This window comes from Cryptotermes secundus, unplaced genomic scaffold, assembly GCF_002891405.2.
Source record: "Cryptotermes secundus unplaced genomic scaffold, Csec_1.0 scaffold267, whole genome shotgun sequence".
In the NCBI taxonomy this organism is placed as follows: domain Eukaryota; kingdom Metazoa; phylum Arthropoda; class Insecta; order Blattodea; family Kalotermitidae; genus Cryptotermes; species Cryptotermes secundus.
Window position 1 is genome coordinate 618931 of NW_019733322.1, and position 21010 is coordinate 639940.

The 21010-nt window shown below is 39.0% G+C and overlaps 2 protein-coding genes across 7 annotated transcripts in view; one reads left to right on the forward strand and one right to left on the reverse strand.

The window, feature by feature from the left end:
* Positions 1-2780, reverse strand: part of LOC111867939 (serrate RNA effector molecule homolog) — a 62653-nt gene extending 59873 nt beyond the window's left edge. For 3 of the 5 annotated variants that reach the window (XR_002843427.2, XM_023858177.2, XM_023858174.2), the window contains exon 1: positions 2458-2780. The gene's annotated coding sequence lies outside the window, so the exon portion shown is untranslated. The remainder of the gene's footprint in view (positions 1-2457) is intronic. The other 2 variants (XM_023858175.2, XM_023858176.2) reach the window with 1 other exon arrangement.
* A 170-nt stretch (positions 2781-2950) lies between these two features.
* Positions 2951-20459, forward strand: LOC111867942 (translocating chain-associated membrane protein 1-like 1). 2 transcript variants are annotated; one of them, XM_023858182.2, is made up of 9 exons: positions 2951-3280; positions 5288-5476; positions 5575-5690; positions 5777-5992; positions 10499-10608; positions 10740-10887; positions 14280-14440; positions 17802-17903; positions 19462-20459. In XM_023858182.2, exons 1-8 carry the CDS (start codon positions 3152-3154, stop codon positions 17894-17896), a joined length of 1164 nt encoding a protein of 387 aa, XP_023713950.1. In that variant the 5' UTR covers positions 2951-3151; the 3' UTR covers positions 17897-17903; positions 19462-20459. The 2 variants fall into 2 exon arrangements, with proteins under 2 accessions (XP_023713950.1, XP_023713949.1); XM_023858181.2 differs by lacking the exon at positions 19462-20459 and having other exon boundaries at positions 17802-17976.
* The last annotated feature ends 551 nt before the right edge of the window (positions 20460-21010 follow it).

The window sequence follows — 21010 nt, forward strand, 5'->3', positions numbered from 1 at the left end:
ATATTCATCAATGCCCCTCTTCGAGTGCAGAAATTTAAACAAGAAGCTCCTCTACTGCCACTTCCTCTACAGCCTGTCGTCACATGGTGGGGTACATGGTTGGATGCTGTGGCATATTATTGTGAAAATTACACAGCCATTGATAAAATGTTTAATGGCTTTGACAGCAGTGAGTCAACCTCAATTAAAGCTGTCAAGGACTTATCACAAAATCTGGCATACATAAAGTCAAACTTCTGTTCAATTTCAGGTGCAATAACTCGCCTGGAGTGTGTAGGGACTGAACTCTGTGACGCGTTGGACACTGTAAAGAGCATTGAGAATGAACTAAACCGAACTCGTAGTGAAATAAGTGACAGGATTAAAACCAAAATAGAAAGTGTTCTTCATCGGAATGCTGGTTATTCAACATTATGCAAGATTGCAGATATACTTTCCGGTAAACTAGCAACATTCGAAGATGATACAGAACTGTCACCAAACGACTTGACATTCTTCAAATATGCTCCTGTCACATCATGTGATGTGGAACGAAGTTTTTCCAAATACAAAACTATCCTTAGTGATAATCGGCGATCTTTCAAATTTGAAAATTTGAAAATGCATGTAGTTATAAATTGCAATTGTAACAGTGAAAATTGAGGCGTGAATAGCTTGTGTTCTTTTAAATGGTGTTTTCAGATAAAGGAGTTAAGTTAGTGTTCATATCATGTGCACCAGTGTTTGTCTAAAATATGAACGCAAATATCAGTATTAAAAAGAAAACAATGAATGGTTTAATCCAGTATGAAATGTCGAAATTCCAACAGTTTTCTTTCCTTCAGAGACATAATAGGGCTAATTTGGTAAGTAGGACCTACTATCATATATTCATTATCTTTATTCTTAAACTCTAGTAAAAGTTGTAATTAAAATTGTGAAATTTTATGTCCCATTTAATATGTAAGGTCATATTTTACACTTTTTAGGTCATATTTGACATAATTTTGGGTCATAAGTGCATGCATATATTTATAGTTTTTAGGTCATAAAAATCCGGGCCCTACTCATCACAGCAAGAGGCAGTTGTGTGCAAACAGTGTAAACAGAACTACAGCCTCTATTTTGAACTGCAGTTAAATTCGAGTGGCAGAAACTGAAAATGTGGCAGTTTGAACAACGGGCAAACATCAAGTTCTGCCAAAAGCAAGGTAAATCCCCTAGCAAAATGTTTAACATGATGAAGCAAGGATACGGCAAAGAAGCTTTGAGCCACAGTGCTGTTTAACTGGCACCAATGTTTTGAGCAGGGGGGAGACAATTTGGAGGATGATGAGTGTAGTGGTCAGCCAAAAGTGGTCAGAATTGAATGCAAGATCAAAGAAGTTGCAACACTGGTACATGCCACAAAATTCTCACTGATGACCTGAACATGTCGAGTGTTACCGAACACTGTGTTCCACACATCCTGACGCACGACCAATTTGTGGTGATCTGATCAGTAGTGCTAATGAAGATGAGACGTTTCTCAACCAGATTACAGGAGATGAAACATAGTGTTTTCTTTACGATCCGCAACTGAAGCAACAATCGGCCACCTGGAAATCACCATCATCACCAAGAAAGAAGAAACCATGACAGGACAGGTCAAAAGGCAAGGTGATGCTTGAACTGTTTTCTGACTCGTCGGGAATTGTTCACATGTAATTTATCCCACAGGGGAGCAACTTTAACAAGGACAGGTACACAGAGATCCTTATCTATGTATGCGACTCAACTGGCTGTTGCTACACGACAACATCCCTGCACATGACTGTCCTTGTCCAAGAGGAACTGGCAAGGCAACAGGTCACCATTTTGCCCCATGCTTTTATACACCACTCTGTAGGCCTATAAGGCATATATTGGTTTAAAATAAACGTACCCTTGAACCTAATCTGCCTCATCAACTATCTGATTGCAGCCACTGACAAAACATTGAAACGATTGCTCTCATATACTAATTTTTTCCTATACCATAGCGGAATTTTTGTCACTTTTCATTATTATTAACGTAATTATACACGTGATTTTGTCTACAGCATATTTTCTGCCACATAAATGTTTGTATTTCTGGGCATTTTTTTGATGATATATTGTACTAGACTTTCGTTACACCTTGCTTACTAGAAACTGTGAGATGCATCTATAATTATCAGTCCGTGCGTCCATCTACATATCACGAACTACTTCATCGAAATAAAGCACGTAGTTTGGCCAGTATTGCTTTCGACGGCCCAATTCAACAGTAGTTCTTAGAAACACACCTAATACAATATTTGCGTAACAAGTTGCGGGTTAGGCGTATCCGTTGTAAGGTTCCGTAACATTACAACACTCAAACTAGCACATTACACATTAATGCAACGTACTTCGCCGATGCACCCTGAAAAAACATCAATGATTACGAAATTACGACGAATAAGGATATATACTTACGTATTCTTGCCTTATTCTTAGATTAACAATAATCACACTTCCACAACCACACAGCGTCCTTTTCGCTACACTAGCGCCATCTATACTCCACAATTCCAAGGTCACGAAATCTATCACCGTTCGTGAATATTTGAAAGATGGTTTCTGATAGATATCTCCCGATTTATATAACTATGTTACATCCCACAAACTATGCTGAAGTATACCTCGCACAAGACATTTTGGTTTTTAACTTGTATATACTGTTCCTCATTTAAATACAAAACTATCACTACTTATACCTTACTCCCAAAAACTGCTTCATGGAACGGCTAAGATTACTTCCATCAAACCAAGAATTCTATTGTCGTCAATCTCAAGTTTAATAGACCTACAAATTATTTTAATTGCACAGTCTTCCTGATGATATACATGACTTTTCAAAGGTACATTATTTAAAAGTTATAAGAATTATGCACTTATCATGACTCATATTCATGCCAACATTGGCATTACGTTGGCATTGTTCTTCCGGTATTGGAAGGTGACGTTAGCTGTAATTGTTAGTTCGTACGTATTTGTAGTAATTGGTCGCGATTGGGCTCGTGTTGTGCTAGTAGCCTTGGTATCTGGCGTATGTAGTTTGTCGTGTTGGCCTGAATTAGATAAAACGTGTGCTTCTGGTTGCTGGGTGTCTGGTGATTTATTCACGAACATGGCATTAAAAGGCAGGAAATCTTCCAGCAAAAATCCACCAATTTTAAGTCACGAATTTGTTATTCAGAACCATGCAGATATTGTATCATGTATTGCCATGGTATTTGTGCTTGGACTTATGGTCCAGGTAAGGCTACACCAAGAACAGCCACTATTGCAATATGTATTCTGAGTGTCCCTGTATGAATGAGCAACTGGGAAATTGATTGAAAATATTGTAGGTTTTTATTTGTCTTCTCCAAATGTTTGGTTTCACATCGCTCATGTAACAGTGCTATCGTAAAGGTAAAGTTGCCCTGTGCTTATTTAATTAAGCACCATGAAGGCATATGGGGGGTGTATAGATCCACATTTTTTTATCTTGCTGATAGTTGGAGGTGAGTGATTAGTTTCAGGCTCCTTTCTCTTTACCGCCGGGGAAACGACCCTTCGGTACCCATTATGTAGGAGGCTGGGTGGGCCTCAGAGCCAGCCTGGACATGGTGAAGAGAAAATTCTTGATCCTACTGGGACTTGAACACTGACCCCCAGGAGTCATCCAGCCCATAGCCAGTCACCATACCAACTACGTTGTACCAGCTCCTAGCAGTGCTATTGTATATAGTTTAAATTTAAATTTGTGTTTCTGTGTATGTTATTGAATCGATCGTTTGGTGACTGTATAAAATGTCTGCTGTCTTAAAACAGAGGTAAATGTACATGCATAGCAACGTTCCTTTTGCATTCAGTATATTTAAGAATGTTCAAGGTCCTATACCCAGTCTTTTGGATGCTGTTGGGATTATCATTTGGAGTGGAATATATATGCAAAGAATTGTCCGATTCACAATCAAGGAAAGAACAGCATCAGAGGCAACTCCGCAGACATGTTTGCAGTGGTACACCACAGTCTGAAGGAAAGCGGTGCATTCTTGCCATCAGCATATGTTAGCCATGGCAGGTGCAGTGAGCAGTTGTAAATTTTTCATGTACATCTCCTACAAGAGCTGTAGCCAGGGAGCAGTAATCTTTGTCCATTTATGTCAGTGGTTTTTACGCAAGTTTTTAGATGAATGTGACTTCTTGTGCTATGTATTGTGGTCTCACAAAGTGTGGAGTAAATAATCTTCACAGCATGGAAGTGTAGTGGAGTATCCTTGGAACTGCTTGACATTCATTTCAGCAAAGATTTAGTGTCAACTTTTTGGTCAGAATTGTAGACATTTCCCTACTCTGTCATGTGAAATGGTGAATTAGCTTTGTGAACCCCATTATACTCAGTTCCTCTGAAGGAATAATTGGCCTTTTGGAGGCCTATGTTTGCAAGGGCAAGTGGTTTCAGCATGGTGATGCCTCTCTTCACTTTTACATAAAGTGTATAGTTGGACAGTCACTACATTATTGGAACCTTGTGTTAAATGTGAAGTAAACTTAAAACTTAAAGAGAATCATCAGAATCATTGCAATTAAATACAATAAATAAAGAGATCAGATATAACTAACCAAATGTGTATGTTAATGGACAGTTATTTCATTTTCATGAAGGTGGTAAAATGTAACTCAACAAGAGCAATGATCAAACTGTGATTTATTTACATTTTGTGCTCCAAATTATCCCCCTCACCTTGTATATCAGTGTAGTTACCACTCGTGCGACAGGAAAAGTAAATTTTCACTCCATGTATCACATTCCACATAAGTTAAATTAGATTGTGTTGTGTACTTTTTTGTAAATCTTGCACTTACAGTCTCTTTCTTATTTTACGTTGTATTAGATTATGAGGATGTAATTCATTTATTAAAAAAATAAATGGTGATGAGTACAGTGCTCTGAATGACCGTCTGTCATCCTTTGTCTTTTCCCCATATTTTTTTCACCACAGTCTGTGGATGACTTGTTTGAGTTTTATCTTAAATTAGATTGTGTTGTGTACTTTTTTGTAAATCTTGCACTTACAGTCTCTTTCTTATTTTACGTTGTATTAGATTATGAGGATGTAATTCATTTATTAAAAAAATAAATGGTGATGAGTACAGTGCTCTGAATGACCGTCTGTCATCCTTTGTCTTTTCCCCATATTTTTTTCACCACAGTCTGTGGATGACTTGTTTGAGTTTTATCTTAAATTTAATATTCTGTGTATTCTTGTTTTAGGTAACATCACCTTTTGCATACATGTTTATTGCTGTTCATCACAATGTAACTAGGGAACAGAATAGTGCAATAAGTGAGGCACCTGAAATAATACGCTACACCTATGGTTGGAAGGATGTTTGTGCTGTATTCTTTTATTTCCTCATCTGCATTGTGATGCATGCCATCATTCAAGAATATGTTCTCGATGTAAGTTTAGTTAGATTATGTCTGAAGAGATAATGTTAAAGATTTCCCTTCTTACCAAAATGTGACTCCTAAAATTATTCTTATATTGAAATTCACAGAAAATCAGCCGTAAGCTGCATCTATCAAAGGCGAAGCATAGCAAGTTCAATGAGTCTGGTCAACTTCTTGTATTTTATCTGATGTCAGTTCTCTGGAGTGGAGATGTAATATTCAGGTATGCCTTAGGTGCAGACGTAGAAGTGCTTTCCCAGTGATATAGAAATTTTGAGTGCATTTAATAATTATGTTATTTTCTTTCAGGGAGAACTATGTCTTGAATATCTCATCTTTATGGGAAGGTTATCCTCATAATGAGATGGTATTCATGTTTAAGTTCTTTTTTATTGTTCAGCTGTCATATTGGCTACACTGTTACCCGGAACTGTACTTTCAGAAGACAAAGCGTGAAGAGATGCCAGCTCGCATAACGTATGCAACTCTTGGACTGGTGTATATCCTTGGTGCTTATCTCCTGAAGTAAGTATAGTACAGAATATTAGAATTATCATGAAATTTGTTGTGTTGGCTGTGAAGACACATTATAATGTTACAGTGTTGTGACCAGTCATCTCAGGTAAATGGGATTTTTTCTGTTTGGGGCAATAACCATAAATAAATTCAATGACACATTAAAGCTGCTTATTTATATTAACAGTAGTTGTGCTGGGGTTAGTAACTGTAAATACAACCCAAATTCAGAACAGTTATGAGTTGTAAAGTTGTTTCATTACCAAAGTTGAAAGTGAAATAGTTTCTCTTGAGTACAAAATAACAGTAGCAGCATGTAAGATTGGATTTTGGGCTGTATTAACTTATGTAATGTTATAATTGCTGGCTGACAGGCAGGACAGTTTGAAAGTGTTGTATGGGTCAGACTGATTAGTGAGGGTTATGTGTTTTTGTGCAAGGGCACACGAGAAAACTGGCAACCACAATGCAACTACAATTTCTGAGAAATCTTGCCGATTTCAAGGAGGCAACTGGTTTCCAGACTAGCAGGTGCACACTGAGGAAACTTAGGTTTGATTAGTTGCTCACGTCATCTTAAGTGGGTGTAAGTGGGTATGTTCGTCCGACCTAATGCATGGTTGTATTTTTTAATTTTGTGCACATGCCTTCTGCAATGGAACATAATAATACTGATCCTGTCATAATATGGTGGTACTTGAGACCGGTTGAAATGGTGTGAGAAGAGAGGATGACATTAAGGAAAATATTGGGATGTTAAATTAATTTTTTTTAATTAAGGTCAATTTATTTTAATTAGGAAATATCTCGTTCACATGCAATATGAAATTTTGGCATACAGCGCAACAATTTTAGCAAGGTAGAAGATGCTAAGATGGCCATATTCAGCTGAACCATGTAATGTGGAAGATGGGTGACTATATTATAACTTTTATTTCAGATGGAAATATATGTGAAGTAATGACATGTTAATGCCACAGAATGCTTAAATACAATATTAGGGAAAAAAAACATTGCATGCATCCCTTCTTCTGTGACACTTTAAACTGAGGTGCTTATATTGTTTTGAAAGAACTCAGTCAGGATTGATACTCCTTCGTCCCATGAGAAATTCTTTCCCAAGCCAAATCTGTTTTGTCCTGACTAGCATAGTATGGGTGGAGTTTGTCATATATACCAGGCTCTTGCTCAGTTAACCGAACAAAACCAAAATTAGCAGCTTCGTCAGCCTTTCGTGCCATCTTAAGAAACAAACGAATCATTGAAGTGTGTTATAGAACAGCTGACACTAAGAAACCACGCGGCAATGCAGTTGTGAGAAGACTGGCATGCTCCGTTGCCTGAAAGTTGAGTTTCTCAGTCTTTCCACAAGTTGCGTTGCTGTTTCATCAATTTGCACTGCTCCATTCAGTAACCTGTATTCAACTCAGGCTGATAACAAATCGTGGAAATTGCGGTTGCGTTGCATTTGCCAGTTTCCTTGGTGTGCCCCTGCCTTTCATCTACTCAGAGTAGTGGCTACATTTGAATTTTATGCTCTATAACAACATTAAGATTTGGGCTAATATAATGGTTGTGGTTCATAAAAATATTTTTTTCTGCAAAAGATAATATAATGAGAAGGCCACAGCTGTTGCTCATATAGTTTATGCCAAACTTCACTCTGAGAGAAGCCTGTTTCATATGTGACCTGACAAAGCTGTGTATGGATTAACGTACGCAGCATGTAAGAGTTCTCTTTATTCTGTATATTGTATCTGCCAGAACCAACATGGTGTAGTGGCATGGATGCCCATTTCCCTCAGACTGTAAAATACTGCTGTAGACGCATCTACAGAGTGGGCCAGACTCAATAAGGCAGTTTTTGATTAGATGTTTTTATTGATAAATGTTAACAATTGCAATGGTTACAAAAATGGAATCGCACACACATAAGTCATCGATTTTCAAGATGCTGGTCAACCTGGGCACCACCTAAGTCAACACAGGCTTGCAGACGCAAAGCAACATTTTCACACGCCTTTCTACACATATTCACTGGAACTTTATTGAACTCCTGAACAATCACCTCACACAGATGTTTCACACTGTCAGTGGGATTAGCGTACACCTTGTCTTTGAGGTAGCCCCAAAGGAAAAAGTCTGGTGGGGTGATGTCGGGTGATCTGGCTGGCCACTCCACAGGCCCTCAATGGCCAATCCAGCGTGGAGGAAAAACTTGATGCAAGAACGCCCGAACAATATTGGCAAAGTGTGGTGGGGCCCCATCTTGCTGCCACCACAATTCATCAAAGTTCTCTCTCCTCTGAAGTTCTGGGATGACACTTTCCCTCAGCAACTTTAGGTAGGTTTCCCCCGTGACGCAACCTTCAAGGAAGAACGGGCCAATCAGTCCTTCGTACGTCATGCCGCCCCACACCATCACTCCCAGGGACTGTAAATCGTATTCAGTGGTGGCACTGGGGTTCTCTGCCCGCCAAAACACGCAGTTGTGTCTGGTGACCGATCCTGATGTGTGAAATTTGGCCTCATCAGTCCAGACAATATTCCGGATAAGGTCAGGGTTCTCCTGAAATTTGGTCAGCATCAACTCGGCGACCTCAAGTCGCCTGTCGAAGTCATCCTCGTTAAGAACATGAATAAGCCGTGGATTGTATGGTGTCAGCTTCATGTCACTCAAAACTCTCCGCAAACTTGTCCTCGAAATGTCCAGTAGGGCCGACAAACGGCGGGTAGACTTTGATTTCTAAGGAGATGATGCCAGTTCCACAGCAACACGTGCTTGTGTGTCAGCAGTTCGGACAGTTCTCGGCTGACCAGGATGCTTGGGATTCAGAGCACTGGCAGTTTCATCAAACTGCTTGTTTATTCAGATGACTGTGTCCCTGTGGACTGCTGGCGGTCCAAACTCTTCCAACATCCTGCGCTGGACTTCTGATACATTGTTAGTAACTGAGAAAAGGCACACACATTTTACATGTTGTTTGATAGACAACCGTCTGCCGGCCATGATGTTTCCTCGATGCGAACTAAGTAGGCAGAGTATTGACCTCGTTCACAGCATACCGTATGATGCTGCCATCTATCGACAACAAAAGGTACTTTCCCATTATCCCGTGTGTTGTTGGATTGGTTAGTTATTAATGATCAAAAACTGCCTAATTGAGTCTGGCCCACCCTGTACAATTGTCTGCAATCTGGATACCAATGCTAGTATTCCCTCAATGCACCTCTGGCTTTTCCATAAAAAAATCTGTAAACAAAATGCATGTCATCACACTCCACATTAATAGATCATGTAAGAGCCAGGATAGCGTAGTCGGTATAGTAACTGGCTACAGGCTGGACGACCAAGGGATTGGAGTTCAAGTCTTGATGGAGTCAGTAACTTTCTCTTCTCCACATTGTCTAGACCATTTCTGTGGCCCACCCAGAATCCTATCCAATGTGTACCGGGGGTAAAGCGTCAGGGGCGTGAAGCTCACCACTCACCTCCAGCTAGTGGCAAGGTCAAGAAAACGTGTATCTATGCATCCACTTCCCCATACACCTTCAGGGCATAGTTCTTAATTAGTTAAGCACGGGGACAACTTTACCTTTACTTACCTTTTCACTGCTTTGCTGTCAGATGTAGTATAAGCCATAAGTAGCTCCATCTTATGATGTTATGATGGTCGCATTACATGGACATGGCCAATAATCAGTGCTGAAAAACATAAGTGTCTGTTAAATCTTATGCAATTATCTCGGCATCCTCTTAAATTTTGACCTTAGGAGTTTGAATCATCCTGAGTATATGTACAGGGCTGATATCAAAGTGGGTAATTCATTTTGATCCCAAATAAACAGTAAAGTGATATAAATAATGCTGAATTAAATGGTAGAGTATGTCAGAAACAAATAATTTCTAAATTATATTTTAAATCATTACAGAGGCCCTCAAAACATATTGTCACGTGTTGGGTATATGTCACGCGATGAATAACTTCATGCCATTCTGGATCTAGCGAATTTATTCCACATTCGCTTGTACACTTATACAATTTACAGTTACACCACTACTGCCATCTGCAGTATCACATGTACTTCTCCTGCTGTAGTCACTACCATGCACTCGATACAACCCAACTCGGCGACTGCTAGATTGAAACTGACTGGTTACTCTCTCTCTAGTAACTCTGATAAACCCTCAGTCAGACAGCGGAAAACCCGCGTCACTTCACTGTTGCATAAACGCGGTGTTTACAGGCATTGCTGCGGAACACTGCCAAGAGTTGTTTATTGCTGCGTAGTAACCGTGGGGGAGGGCGACGGAGTGTTGAGTGGCTTGTTACTGTAGCAATGGCAGTTGCTCCAATGATGTTATGTCACTGCTGGAGGGGGGGGGTGTTTACTGAGCATTGTGCCATCCATGTCACAGTATTTATTCACATCAAAGGAGATCAGACTGAAAGATTTTGGGTACCACTGTTTCAGAGAACTATTTCACAACAGTGCTTGCTTTTATGTTTTTAGCTTCTCCCGTGTTGGTATCTGCCTTCTGGCTCTGCATTACACATCAGAAGCTCTGTTCCATGCTACAAGGCTCATCTATTTCCTTGACAAGAGTGAAAATGGCAGTAAAGGTACTGGTTTTGAAGGTTTTTGAAGTTGCTGAATAAGAATTAAAAGTGCCATATGTAATACTGGAATTTGTTAATGTTATGAATTCATTATAATCTGGTGTAACTAACTATTGATATGCCTCTTGTTTTAGCTGGATACCTTGTAGCAAATGCAGTTTTTGTGCTGGTTCGCCTGGGTTCTATCATTCTGTCCGTCCTTACGTTCTGGTATGGTTTGTCTCTGAGTGATAGGCAGGGTCTGGACATTGAAAGTGGCAATTTCAACACTCAGATCATTAGGTATGTGGATTAATAATGGTTTAATTAAACTATGTAATTGGTAACAGGCATCATGAGAATCTTTTTAGGCTTCAATCACTCTTCATATGCACACAACAGTATTAATCATTATTGCCACAGTGATATTCTTTGGAAAGATCCAGGCAGAACTGATTCATTTTCATGTCCAAAGACAACCTCCTAGTATTGGCATAGTTCAGCATTTCAGTTCAACTGCTGGGATGAGATGTTAACACTTCGCGGACCGGCAATTTAAATATTTACATCACCCTGGGGACTGGCATTTTTAAACCTACTACCCTAACTTGTGCACTATTCACTTTAAAAATTAATATAAAATCTCATAATTAATTTTATGAACTAAAATTTTTGGAGAACACTTACCAATGCTCCTAGAAGTGCTTGAGAGTGTGCTATTTCTGGAAACATTCCCTTTTGTGAAGTGGCATTACACAGAACTTTCACACGTAGACAGTCATACTCCTTTTGTTGCGTACTGCGCAAACACAGCATCACCTAGAAGGCTGCTTCCCCTTGGCATGTTCACTCTTCACAATTTTCACGAGGGTATTTTTCCGCATATCACTCAAGAGTTGCCCAGGGGGGTCCACATGAGGCCTGCGTGGGGTGGGAGTTGATGGACCCGGTCAAACTAAGTCTGTGTCTGCCGCCACCATCTGGTCTGTAGCCCAGGCTTTTGCCACATTCAGCAGAAATGCCTTGTATTTCAATTTTGAATGCAGGTTTAGATTTTTGAAAACCAAAAATGAATTGAAAATGGCACAATTTATAAGCCACAAGGCAACTTTCTTTGTCCACTTTACTGTTTTCCGAGGAAGAGAATAATAGGCCAAGTACTGATCGGCTCTATCAACTCCCTTATGAACTTATTATACTCGGAAATACAAACAGGCTTCTTTACCTCTCCATGTCTCCTTTGAACATCAACCATGCTCAAATTGTGAATTGTGGATTTGGGTCCGATGGAATTTGCTTCACCCCTGGATTTCCAGTAAACTGTCCCAAAGCAGGCGTTTTGTCTACTTTTCCCCATGTGGCTGTTCCTGCAATGTTGCTACTGTCACTTTCACTTTCACTTTCACTGTCTGTGACCACAATTTTTTGTTCCCCCCTGCCACACTCACTATCAGATTGTGTGCCGCTGTAACTAGCAGACTCACAAGGGACATCAGATAGCTCATCGGAAAACAAGTAAGATATTTCTTGTTCTCCGAGAAAACGCTTGGACCTCATCCTCTTCCGACCTTGATCCATTTTGCACTAGTAACTTCCTGCCTGGTGCATGCAGCTGAAAGATGAACAAAGGCATTTACTTTTGGAGTGGGAAAGGAAAACAGCGGGGTCATGTTACTGACTATGAAGCAAACATTCAAGAGGTCTATCATGCACCAGTCATGTGTCTGCCTGGCGCCATTGCAAGGTATAGTGTGTTTCAACATAACGTGTCCCAAAATCATAATAATATGCCACCGGTCCCCAAAGTGTTATTATAGACCACCTGGCATTGCAATGAAGCAGTAGTGATGCATTGTGTTTATGATTGCATTTGGCAAGAATACACAGTAACTGTGTGATTTGAAAAAAAAACCGTAATTGCAGTAAAATTGATACCAGTTATGCGCAGCATTTGAGAATACTGGGGCAGCTGTGTGAATGCTCATTTTGTAAGGAATGTATGAAACTTATTAAAAGGGGCAATAGCTTCCACTGGAAACGTTGAAGCTTGGTAGTTTAGATTTCTTGTTTATTTTACGCAGTTTTAAATTTACTTTTTCTAGGTTATATTTGTTTTGTTTGATGCATGCTAATGGAGTTCAAGGTTCAAGTTCACAGAAATACAACAAAACCTCATGTTTTAAATCAGCTACTAATATTTATATACATTTCATGGTGGTAAGGGAAAGTTGCCCCTGTGTTTAAGCACTAAACCATGAAGGCATATGGGAGAGCAGATGTATAGATCCCTGTATTCTTGACCTTGGCACACTAGTTGGAGTATATTGGTCAGCTTCACACCCAGGTGGCTTTACTCGCAGGGAACGAGCCCCTGGAAGCAACACATCGGTGTTGTCAAGTTTCATTTCATTGCTAAATTATTGCGAGATTTATAATCACTAATTTGGGACCATCTGCAAGAGAATCACCAGTCCTGTAAACTTTTAGCTTTACCCCAAATTTCAGTCCCCTTTACAGGCTGACAATCTTTCAGTTTTATGTAATTTTACACAGGGTTTAATTTTATTTTGCACGAAAAGCCCTTGATACGCTTTTCACCACATGCATGCACGCACACCCACACCCCCCTCATTCTGGCTTATATTTTCAGTGTATAATTTAAGAGAAGGTAATGATATTTATTTAGGTTGCCTGTAAGAAATAACTTTTATGCTTAGTGAAATTGGATGTGCTGAAATAATAATAAATTGGCCTTATAACTTGTGAAGTCTGTATGGTGGCACATAATAAACACATCTACAAATCTGTGATACACATTTTTCAGTTGTATGCTTCAGACTATGGAAACTGTTGCTCCAGTGAAGTTACTTAATTATGCAATGCCTCCTCTCCCTCCTCCAATTGAGTTTTCCCCTCAAAATAATTTCTTCACTTCTAGTATTATGCACTAGAATAGTGTAGATTACTCAATGATGTTCATCATATGCATTATTCTGCCACACAGACTTTAGGAATTGGCCTTAACTGGGCAGACATCAGGTTAATGTTGCCAAGTTTTGCTTTCTTTGGTAAATTGTTGCATGATTTATAATTATTAATTACGGGACTTCTCTGAAGTGAATAAGCCTGTATATACACTTAATTTACATGGATGTGAAAGTTATTACTCCACTGCCTGTTGCATTACCTAGTTGTGACTTTGTAGACTCCATCATTTACTGCCAAAATCACTATCTTTTTCAGTTTCTCAGTGCCCAAAATCCAAGTACTCATATTCACCACATATTACAACCACGTACTTACTTGAACAGAATGTAATGTAATGTTAACCACACTGCATGAAGATCCATATGTGGAGGGTCTCTAAGGTTGTTTGTCTGCCAGGCACTTCATTCAGCATTATTTCTCAGACCACCATAGCCTCCTGCCGCACATCAGCCATAGTCAGAATCAAGCCCTGTGTTCTCTGTGCTGATTCAGCAACTGTGGTAATCATAGATTGATATTTTTGCTGAGTACACAGTCAGTACGTACATTTGCTGTTCATGTGTCTGCACATGAACAGACAGATTTGAAAGTACAGTATACCTTCTGAGTAAATGGACATGTCACAGCCATCGAAGTATGTCGGTGGGATGAACACTAAGTTAAGTAGAAAAACTGAAAATGATTTATAAAATTATTTTCCAAAACAGAATAGCAGCACTTGCAGCTGTTTGCCTGCTTCAGGCCTGGCTTATGTGGAATTTCATCACATTCCACCTGAAGAGAATGAGGGAGCAGGCACCAGTGCAGCCCGTTGCTCGTAAACCAAAACAAGAGAAGAAGTCTGCCTCCAAGAAGAGGAAGGAAGAACGTGAGTAATTATTTGCATTCTATATATTTCAGAGCATTAGCAAGTTATGAATTTACTGGTGTATATTTGATAACATTTCTGGTAGATTATTCATATTGCCATTGAAAAAAACTCTGTGGCTTTAGTACACAAGCGAACTATACTGACTGAGCTACCGCTGCTTGTTGGCGAAGTTAGTGCCAACTTTAGCAAATAGAGGGTGTTGCATGGTCAGCACAACAGATCCCCACAGCTGTTAATCTCAGTTTTCTAGACCAGAGCCGCTATTTCCTTGAAATAGCTCCTCAGTTATCCTCACAAGGGTGAGTGGACCCCGTTCCAGACCCACCACTACTCAGAAAATCTGGTAGCACCGGGAATCGAACCCAGGACCTCTGGATCTGTAGCCGGGAACTCTGACCACTAGATCACAGAGACGGTCTTAATATCGCTTATATGGACATATTTTAGTAACAGAAAATGTGTTTTTATAGCATTTGCAGACATGTTTATAATTTCATGTGCCAGTGGCCTACATTTAGAAAATGATTTTTTGAGCGTTTCCTAACTTTATTTTAATCTGATACAAATTAAAAATTTTGTTCTTATTTTCCATTTTCTCTCTCTCTCTCTCTGGCTCTACAGTCCTTTGGACCTTGGCTGCTTTTTCAGTTTCTTAATCATAGTGTCACGTATCTTGGGTGTATAACGCGACAAATAAATTCACGCCGTGCTGGATATAGCGAATTTTATTTCACATTCGCTCTTACAATCACACAGTTTACAGCCTCACAATTACTGCTATCTGCAGTATCACAAATACTACACTGCAAACGCTGGATGACTGCCTGGCTGACTCGTAACTCGTAACTCAAGAACTTGAGAACTGTAACTAACTGTGAATAGTCTTCGCTGCTCCTTATTTAGCCTCGTTCCAGACAACACAGAAAACAGCCACGTAATAGGCACCACTGTTGTCTGGCACCGTGTTGCTAGCAACGCTGTCGGGAGTTGTTTACTGCTGCCTAGCAACCACGGCATCCCTTGGCCACGTCACTGCTGGCGGGGAAGGGGAGGGAGTGTTGACTCGCCTATTCCCCTAGTAACGACAGCGCTCCGATGGTGTTATGTCACCGCTGGCGGGGGGAGGTGTGTCCTGTATAGCGCAACACATCACAATATATACAGTTGGTAGGACTCCTTTGATGCTTATTGGCCCGTCACAAGGCTGTTACCTGCACACAGAACAGCAGAAACATACAATAAATGCACACAGACATCCATTCCTCGAATGGAATTTGAACACATGACCCCAGTGTTCAAGCAGGCGAAGGCAGTTATGCCTTAGAGTACACAGCCACTATGATTGGATTTTGTCCCCACATGCAAGAAAAGTAATTCATACTTGTATTTGCTCTAACAGTGAACAGCAACAGTAACTACAGGCTACTACTGTCAACACTACTAAAGATATATATTATAGATTACTGTTGCCCTCCTTACTAAATATAAGTGTTTTTTATTGCATCAGCTTCCCTTACAGTCAGTGTGGCATATTCCAAAATACTATTTATGGTTTTAATACTGTGTTGCTAGAAAATGGCTGGCTTTTGGTGGTTCTGAAAAACAGACAAGTGGACAGATGGTTAGCAGCAAAGAATAACCAGTTGTTTTGAATGTGTTTAACTGTAATATTCTAATAGAAATATAAGTTGCAGATGTAGGCAAAACTTGAAGATTAATGCATCTTCAGAGTTTGTTTCTTTAGAAGGTATGCTGTCTCTGCAATAGATTGTACAGATGAATTTTGTTCTGTTTCTTTGTATAAGGGTAACTGTCATCTCAAGTTGCTGATAAGTTTGGAGGGGTAATATTCTAAGATATGTTTATTCTGTCCTTCTGTGAAGGAACCAACCAGAAGCCACATTATTGTAGAAGTTTTAACATTAGATTTGCATGTAGTATATAGAATTGATTGAAAAGTCACAAAGATTGATGGTTACATACTTTAATTATGGTCACGTTCTACTGTGTTTTGAATTTGTGGTTTATGCATGCATTCCAGTGTGTCCAGGGGATGGACAAAAATATGGAAACACCCAACAAAAAACACATTATCGTGACTAATGTGCTGTAGGACAACCTCTGGCTTGAAGAACTGCTTGCGGTCTCTTGGAATGGATAATTAGAGGCCTTGTATGATTTGCAAGGGAATCTTGTACCATTCTTCCTGCAAAACATTGGCACGTTCTGTTAATGATGATGGAGGTGGATAGCGTGCACGCAGATTTTTCTCCAAAACAGACCACAAAGGCTCAATAATATTGATATCTGGCGATTGTGGGGGCCATGGCAGACATGACACTTCATCTTTGTGCTCAGAAAACCAGTCATGGACGATGTGAGCTGTGTGAACACGGGCATTGTCGTCTTCGTGAATGACATCACCATTGGGGAACAAAGTTTGCACCATGGGATGGACCTGGTCACCCAATATGGTCACATAGTCATTGGCAGTGATGTGACCTTGAAGGGTAATGATGGGTCCGACAGAATATCACAATATAGCTGCCCATACCATGATTGAACTCCTGCCAGCAAACAATCTGGATTGTAAGCTTGGGGTGGTGTTCTCTAGACGTAACCTCGGCCAGAAGTCAGAAACAGTGTGAAGGTGGACTCATCCGACCAATTGACCTTCCATTGCTCCATAGTCCAGGTTTTATGACTTTGGCACCACACTCTCCTCTTAGTGGAATTTTGATCACTGATGAGTGGCTTTGGAATTGCAGCTCGTCTAGAAACCCTGCTTGTGGAGTTCCCTTCATACTGTTTTGGTGCTGACAGGGTTTGCGAGCGTGACATTCAGTTCAGCAGTCACTGTTGCAGCCGTAGTCTTCTTATTTATTGTCACAATCCTATGCAATGTTCGTCTGTATCGATCACTCAACACACATTTCTGTCCACGCTGGTGTTTATCGAATGCGGTTTTTCCAGTCCTGCATGCGGTCGTAATCTTGGATACTGTGCCTAGCAATACACCAAAATCCTTGGCTACCTTGGTTACGGAAGCTCTCACCATATGGGCCCCAACAATTTGACCGTGTTTGAATTCTGTTAGCTCTGACATGATGCACTAAAAACAACACCAAACACTGTCTCGACAACAAATGAAGCTTGCAATGTATTGTAGAGGTTGTACAGATAGTGGTGTTGGGCAGATACAACAGCGTCACCTGCAAACGTCGCTAAAATAAACGCTTCAATTCAGGCATGCATTTCACGAGGTGTTTCCTTATTTTTGTCCATCCCCTATATCTTGAAACAACATTGTACTTGCTGTAAACTGCATGCTGTACATTTTTATTTTCTTCTAAAACAGATAAACGTAGTGTAGAAGATGATGAGCTGCCAGAAGTGGATCAGAACACGAAGAAGTCATTGCGATCTCGCACTTCTGCTGGAAAGTCAAAGTGAGAAGCATGTAAGAGTCTTTCCAAGTCTCCAAGGCAAACCAGAAATAAATAAACAGATGATTGACGAAACATAAGCTCAAATTTTTGTGTTTCTTCCACCAGCTACCCACCCTTTTCCATGCCTTCTCATATTTATACTTAACTGTATATAAATTCTTGTCTGCCAACATGAACAAACAAAAAACAAACTCTGTGGCCTGTAGTCCACAAGTGAACTATACCGACTAAGCGACCATCGTTTGTCATTATTTAGAGGAAATGTGTCATTGGAGTATTTGGAAGTTGAGCTATCAAAAGTTTATTGTACAGATACAAAAAACATCCATGTAAGTATAGGACTTAAATTCCATGACTCCTTTATGTCTGAGTTCTAGAAAGTATTTTATCTCTCTGCTTTATCTCCCCCATTCTTACAGATATCTTGCATAGAAATTTTGCTCAATTTTACTGGTCTTCTGTAATTCAATGACCTGAAGTTTGTCAACTTCATAGAATAGCCAAAATGTTTGTTCTATCTCCATTAAATTCTCCTTTGGCCAGTCCACCTTTTTAATTTCCTATACACATTGTTTATATGAGAAAGTACTGTAATTGCAAAAAGTGTGATCTTTACACTTTTACAGATTTACACATAAATATGAAAAACTGGTTTCTGGAATGCAGTCTCCCTGTATGTATGATATGCACCTTGGTAGTGCCTAAATGGTTAGACATATTTTGTTCATATTTAATGATTAATAATAGTATCCATTATAATGGATACTATTATTATCTATTATCTATAATTATAGATTTGTCCCAGTGAATATGGACATTCTAGCCCCAGAAATAGTCTCTCATCTGATGGAATGCAGAATACAAAATGGATAATTTTCTCAAAAATGCCTATCAATTTTGATTATGGTTCAGTAGTTTATGGAGGTCATATTGGTAGATAAAATTGCTTAGGTCATATCTTCAGGAAAATAACTGCACATACACATATTAAATGCATAGATGCAAAATATTGATTTCGTTGGAACTGGCTTTACTGGTCAGACATACTTCATTGTTGTTCAGTATTCAATAACCAGCACTGCCCTACAGAATGACAATTTTGTTTCCAAGGTAACATAGCAAAGTGAATTGTATATGAGAGAAACTATATGGAATGTCTTTGCACCTTTCTTCTGCTTTCGCTTTTTTTTAATTGGTCTTCCAGCATTCTTTTTTTTTCCATGCACCCTAATTCAGACTGTCTTCAGTATACAGTTTTTTCCCTAATGCTGAAGTGTTTACAAAAAGTGCATCATGATATAATATTTTATGTAAATGAGGCTGCAGACTTTTAAGAAACATTTCCTGGCATGAGTGTATTAAATAAAATGTATGCTACTTAAGAGGGTATAATGCTCTCACTTCTTTACCTTCAAATCATAGTTAACTTTGTGTGTTTATCTAATTATATTAGTTTTTAAACAGATTTTATGATTCCTTTTTGTATTCATGTAATCCATATAATGCTTCATGAAGATATTCCTATCAGATTCCTTGTTGTGAATACATGTGTGTTTATTTTAATTTCAGGAAGATGTGCTTAGAAAGAAGATTATCTTGAAGAGTTTTGTCTTCTGGGATGTAACACCATGTAGTCCATTGAAAGTGAACCAATGTTCCTGCAAAACTTCAGGTGACTTTCAATGGACTACATGGTGTTACATCCCAGAAGACAAAACTCTTCATAACCACTGCTGTGGGAACTTCAAATCCTACAGAATTACCATGGATCCCAGTATTTCATGCAACTGATTAAAGTAGTGCCATTTATAGTTAGGAAACATCAGTACACAAATGATGATTGCATCGTGACATGTCCTTTGATGAGAACTGAGGAGTGTCACTTTTAAATATTGCTGTAAATTGTCAGAGAAGATGGTAATTTGAGATTTACAGCCCCTGTACATGTATAAAGTACTTCTCTGTCCCTAAATTTGTAGGATTTTTAGCCACAGTACATTTTGAACCTGTAATTTGTGTGGTTTTAATTGATTAACTTTAGAAGATAAGTTTGTCATTACTCATTCTGATTTATGGTTGTTGGTACCCCCTTCCTCTGCAAGTTCCTGTTGTGCATGTAAAACAGTGGGCATAACAATTTAATTATGTGTAGATTCTACATAAAAATTACTTGAAATGTTAACTTACTTTCCTACTTTTCCAATTACTGTCACTAAACCGTATTAATTAGTGTGTATATATTTTTGCTGCAACAAATTTGCAACACACATGTACATTGTTCATATTTATGATGGGAGAAAATGTATACATAAGCTTTTGTGGTTCTGGATTAATTTATGTGACCTGCAAGATACTCAGTTGTAAAGAAATAAAGATACACATACTGTAGTTCTTCATATGACATATGAATTTTGTATCCATGAACTGAAAGCTATGTTTGGCATGAAGAAGTATTTAAGGAGATAGTGGATTTATGGACATTTGTTCAGCTTTCTTGATCCATCCTGTTGTCAACAAAAATGGACTCTTATATATGTAAATACAGTAAAAGTAAAGGTAAACTTGTTCTTGTGCTTCTTAATGAAACTATATGGTGGAGTGGAGTATAGCTCCATGCATTTTTATGTGAAGACTGTGTAGAGAAATCAGTTATAGACTTCCTAAATTGAATACACTCCAGCAGCAGATACTAATTGTAGGGGAGTAAAAATTACTTCTGTTTTATTTGATTAAATTATATCAAAATATGTTTCAAATAAAAATTACAGATCTATGTCTGTGTTACATATCAGATTTGCTAACAGTTCATACAAGCCAAAATTAAATTCCAATTACTACTGTTAAAGGAACTCCAGCTAAGTTTGGTGAATAATTTTGGAACTGAGACCTGAATTTGTTTATGGAAGCATTCTCTGACTATGTTTTCTTGATTCTGAGTGCCTTGAAAATGCCCTGTCAATTTATGTGGGGACAGTCTGCTCAATTCAAATGACTTTTTACTCTCAGCACCACAGCCAAATTCAAGCCTTTTCAAATCTATTACAGCAATGGGAGGACTACTTAAGTGTGGATCAATCCATGGCAAGATGTCTGTAACAGATATTTGGTCATAGATCCT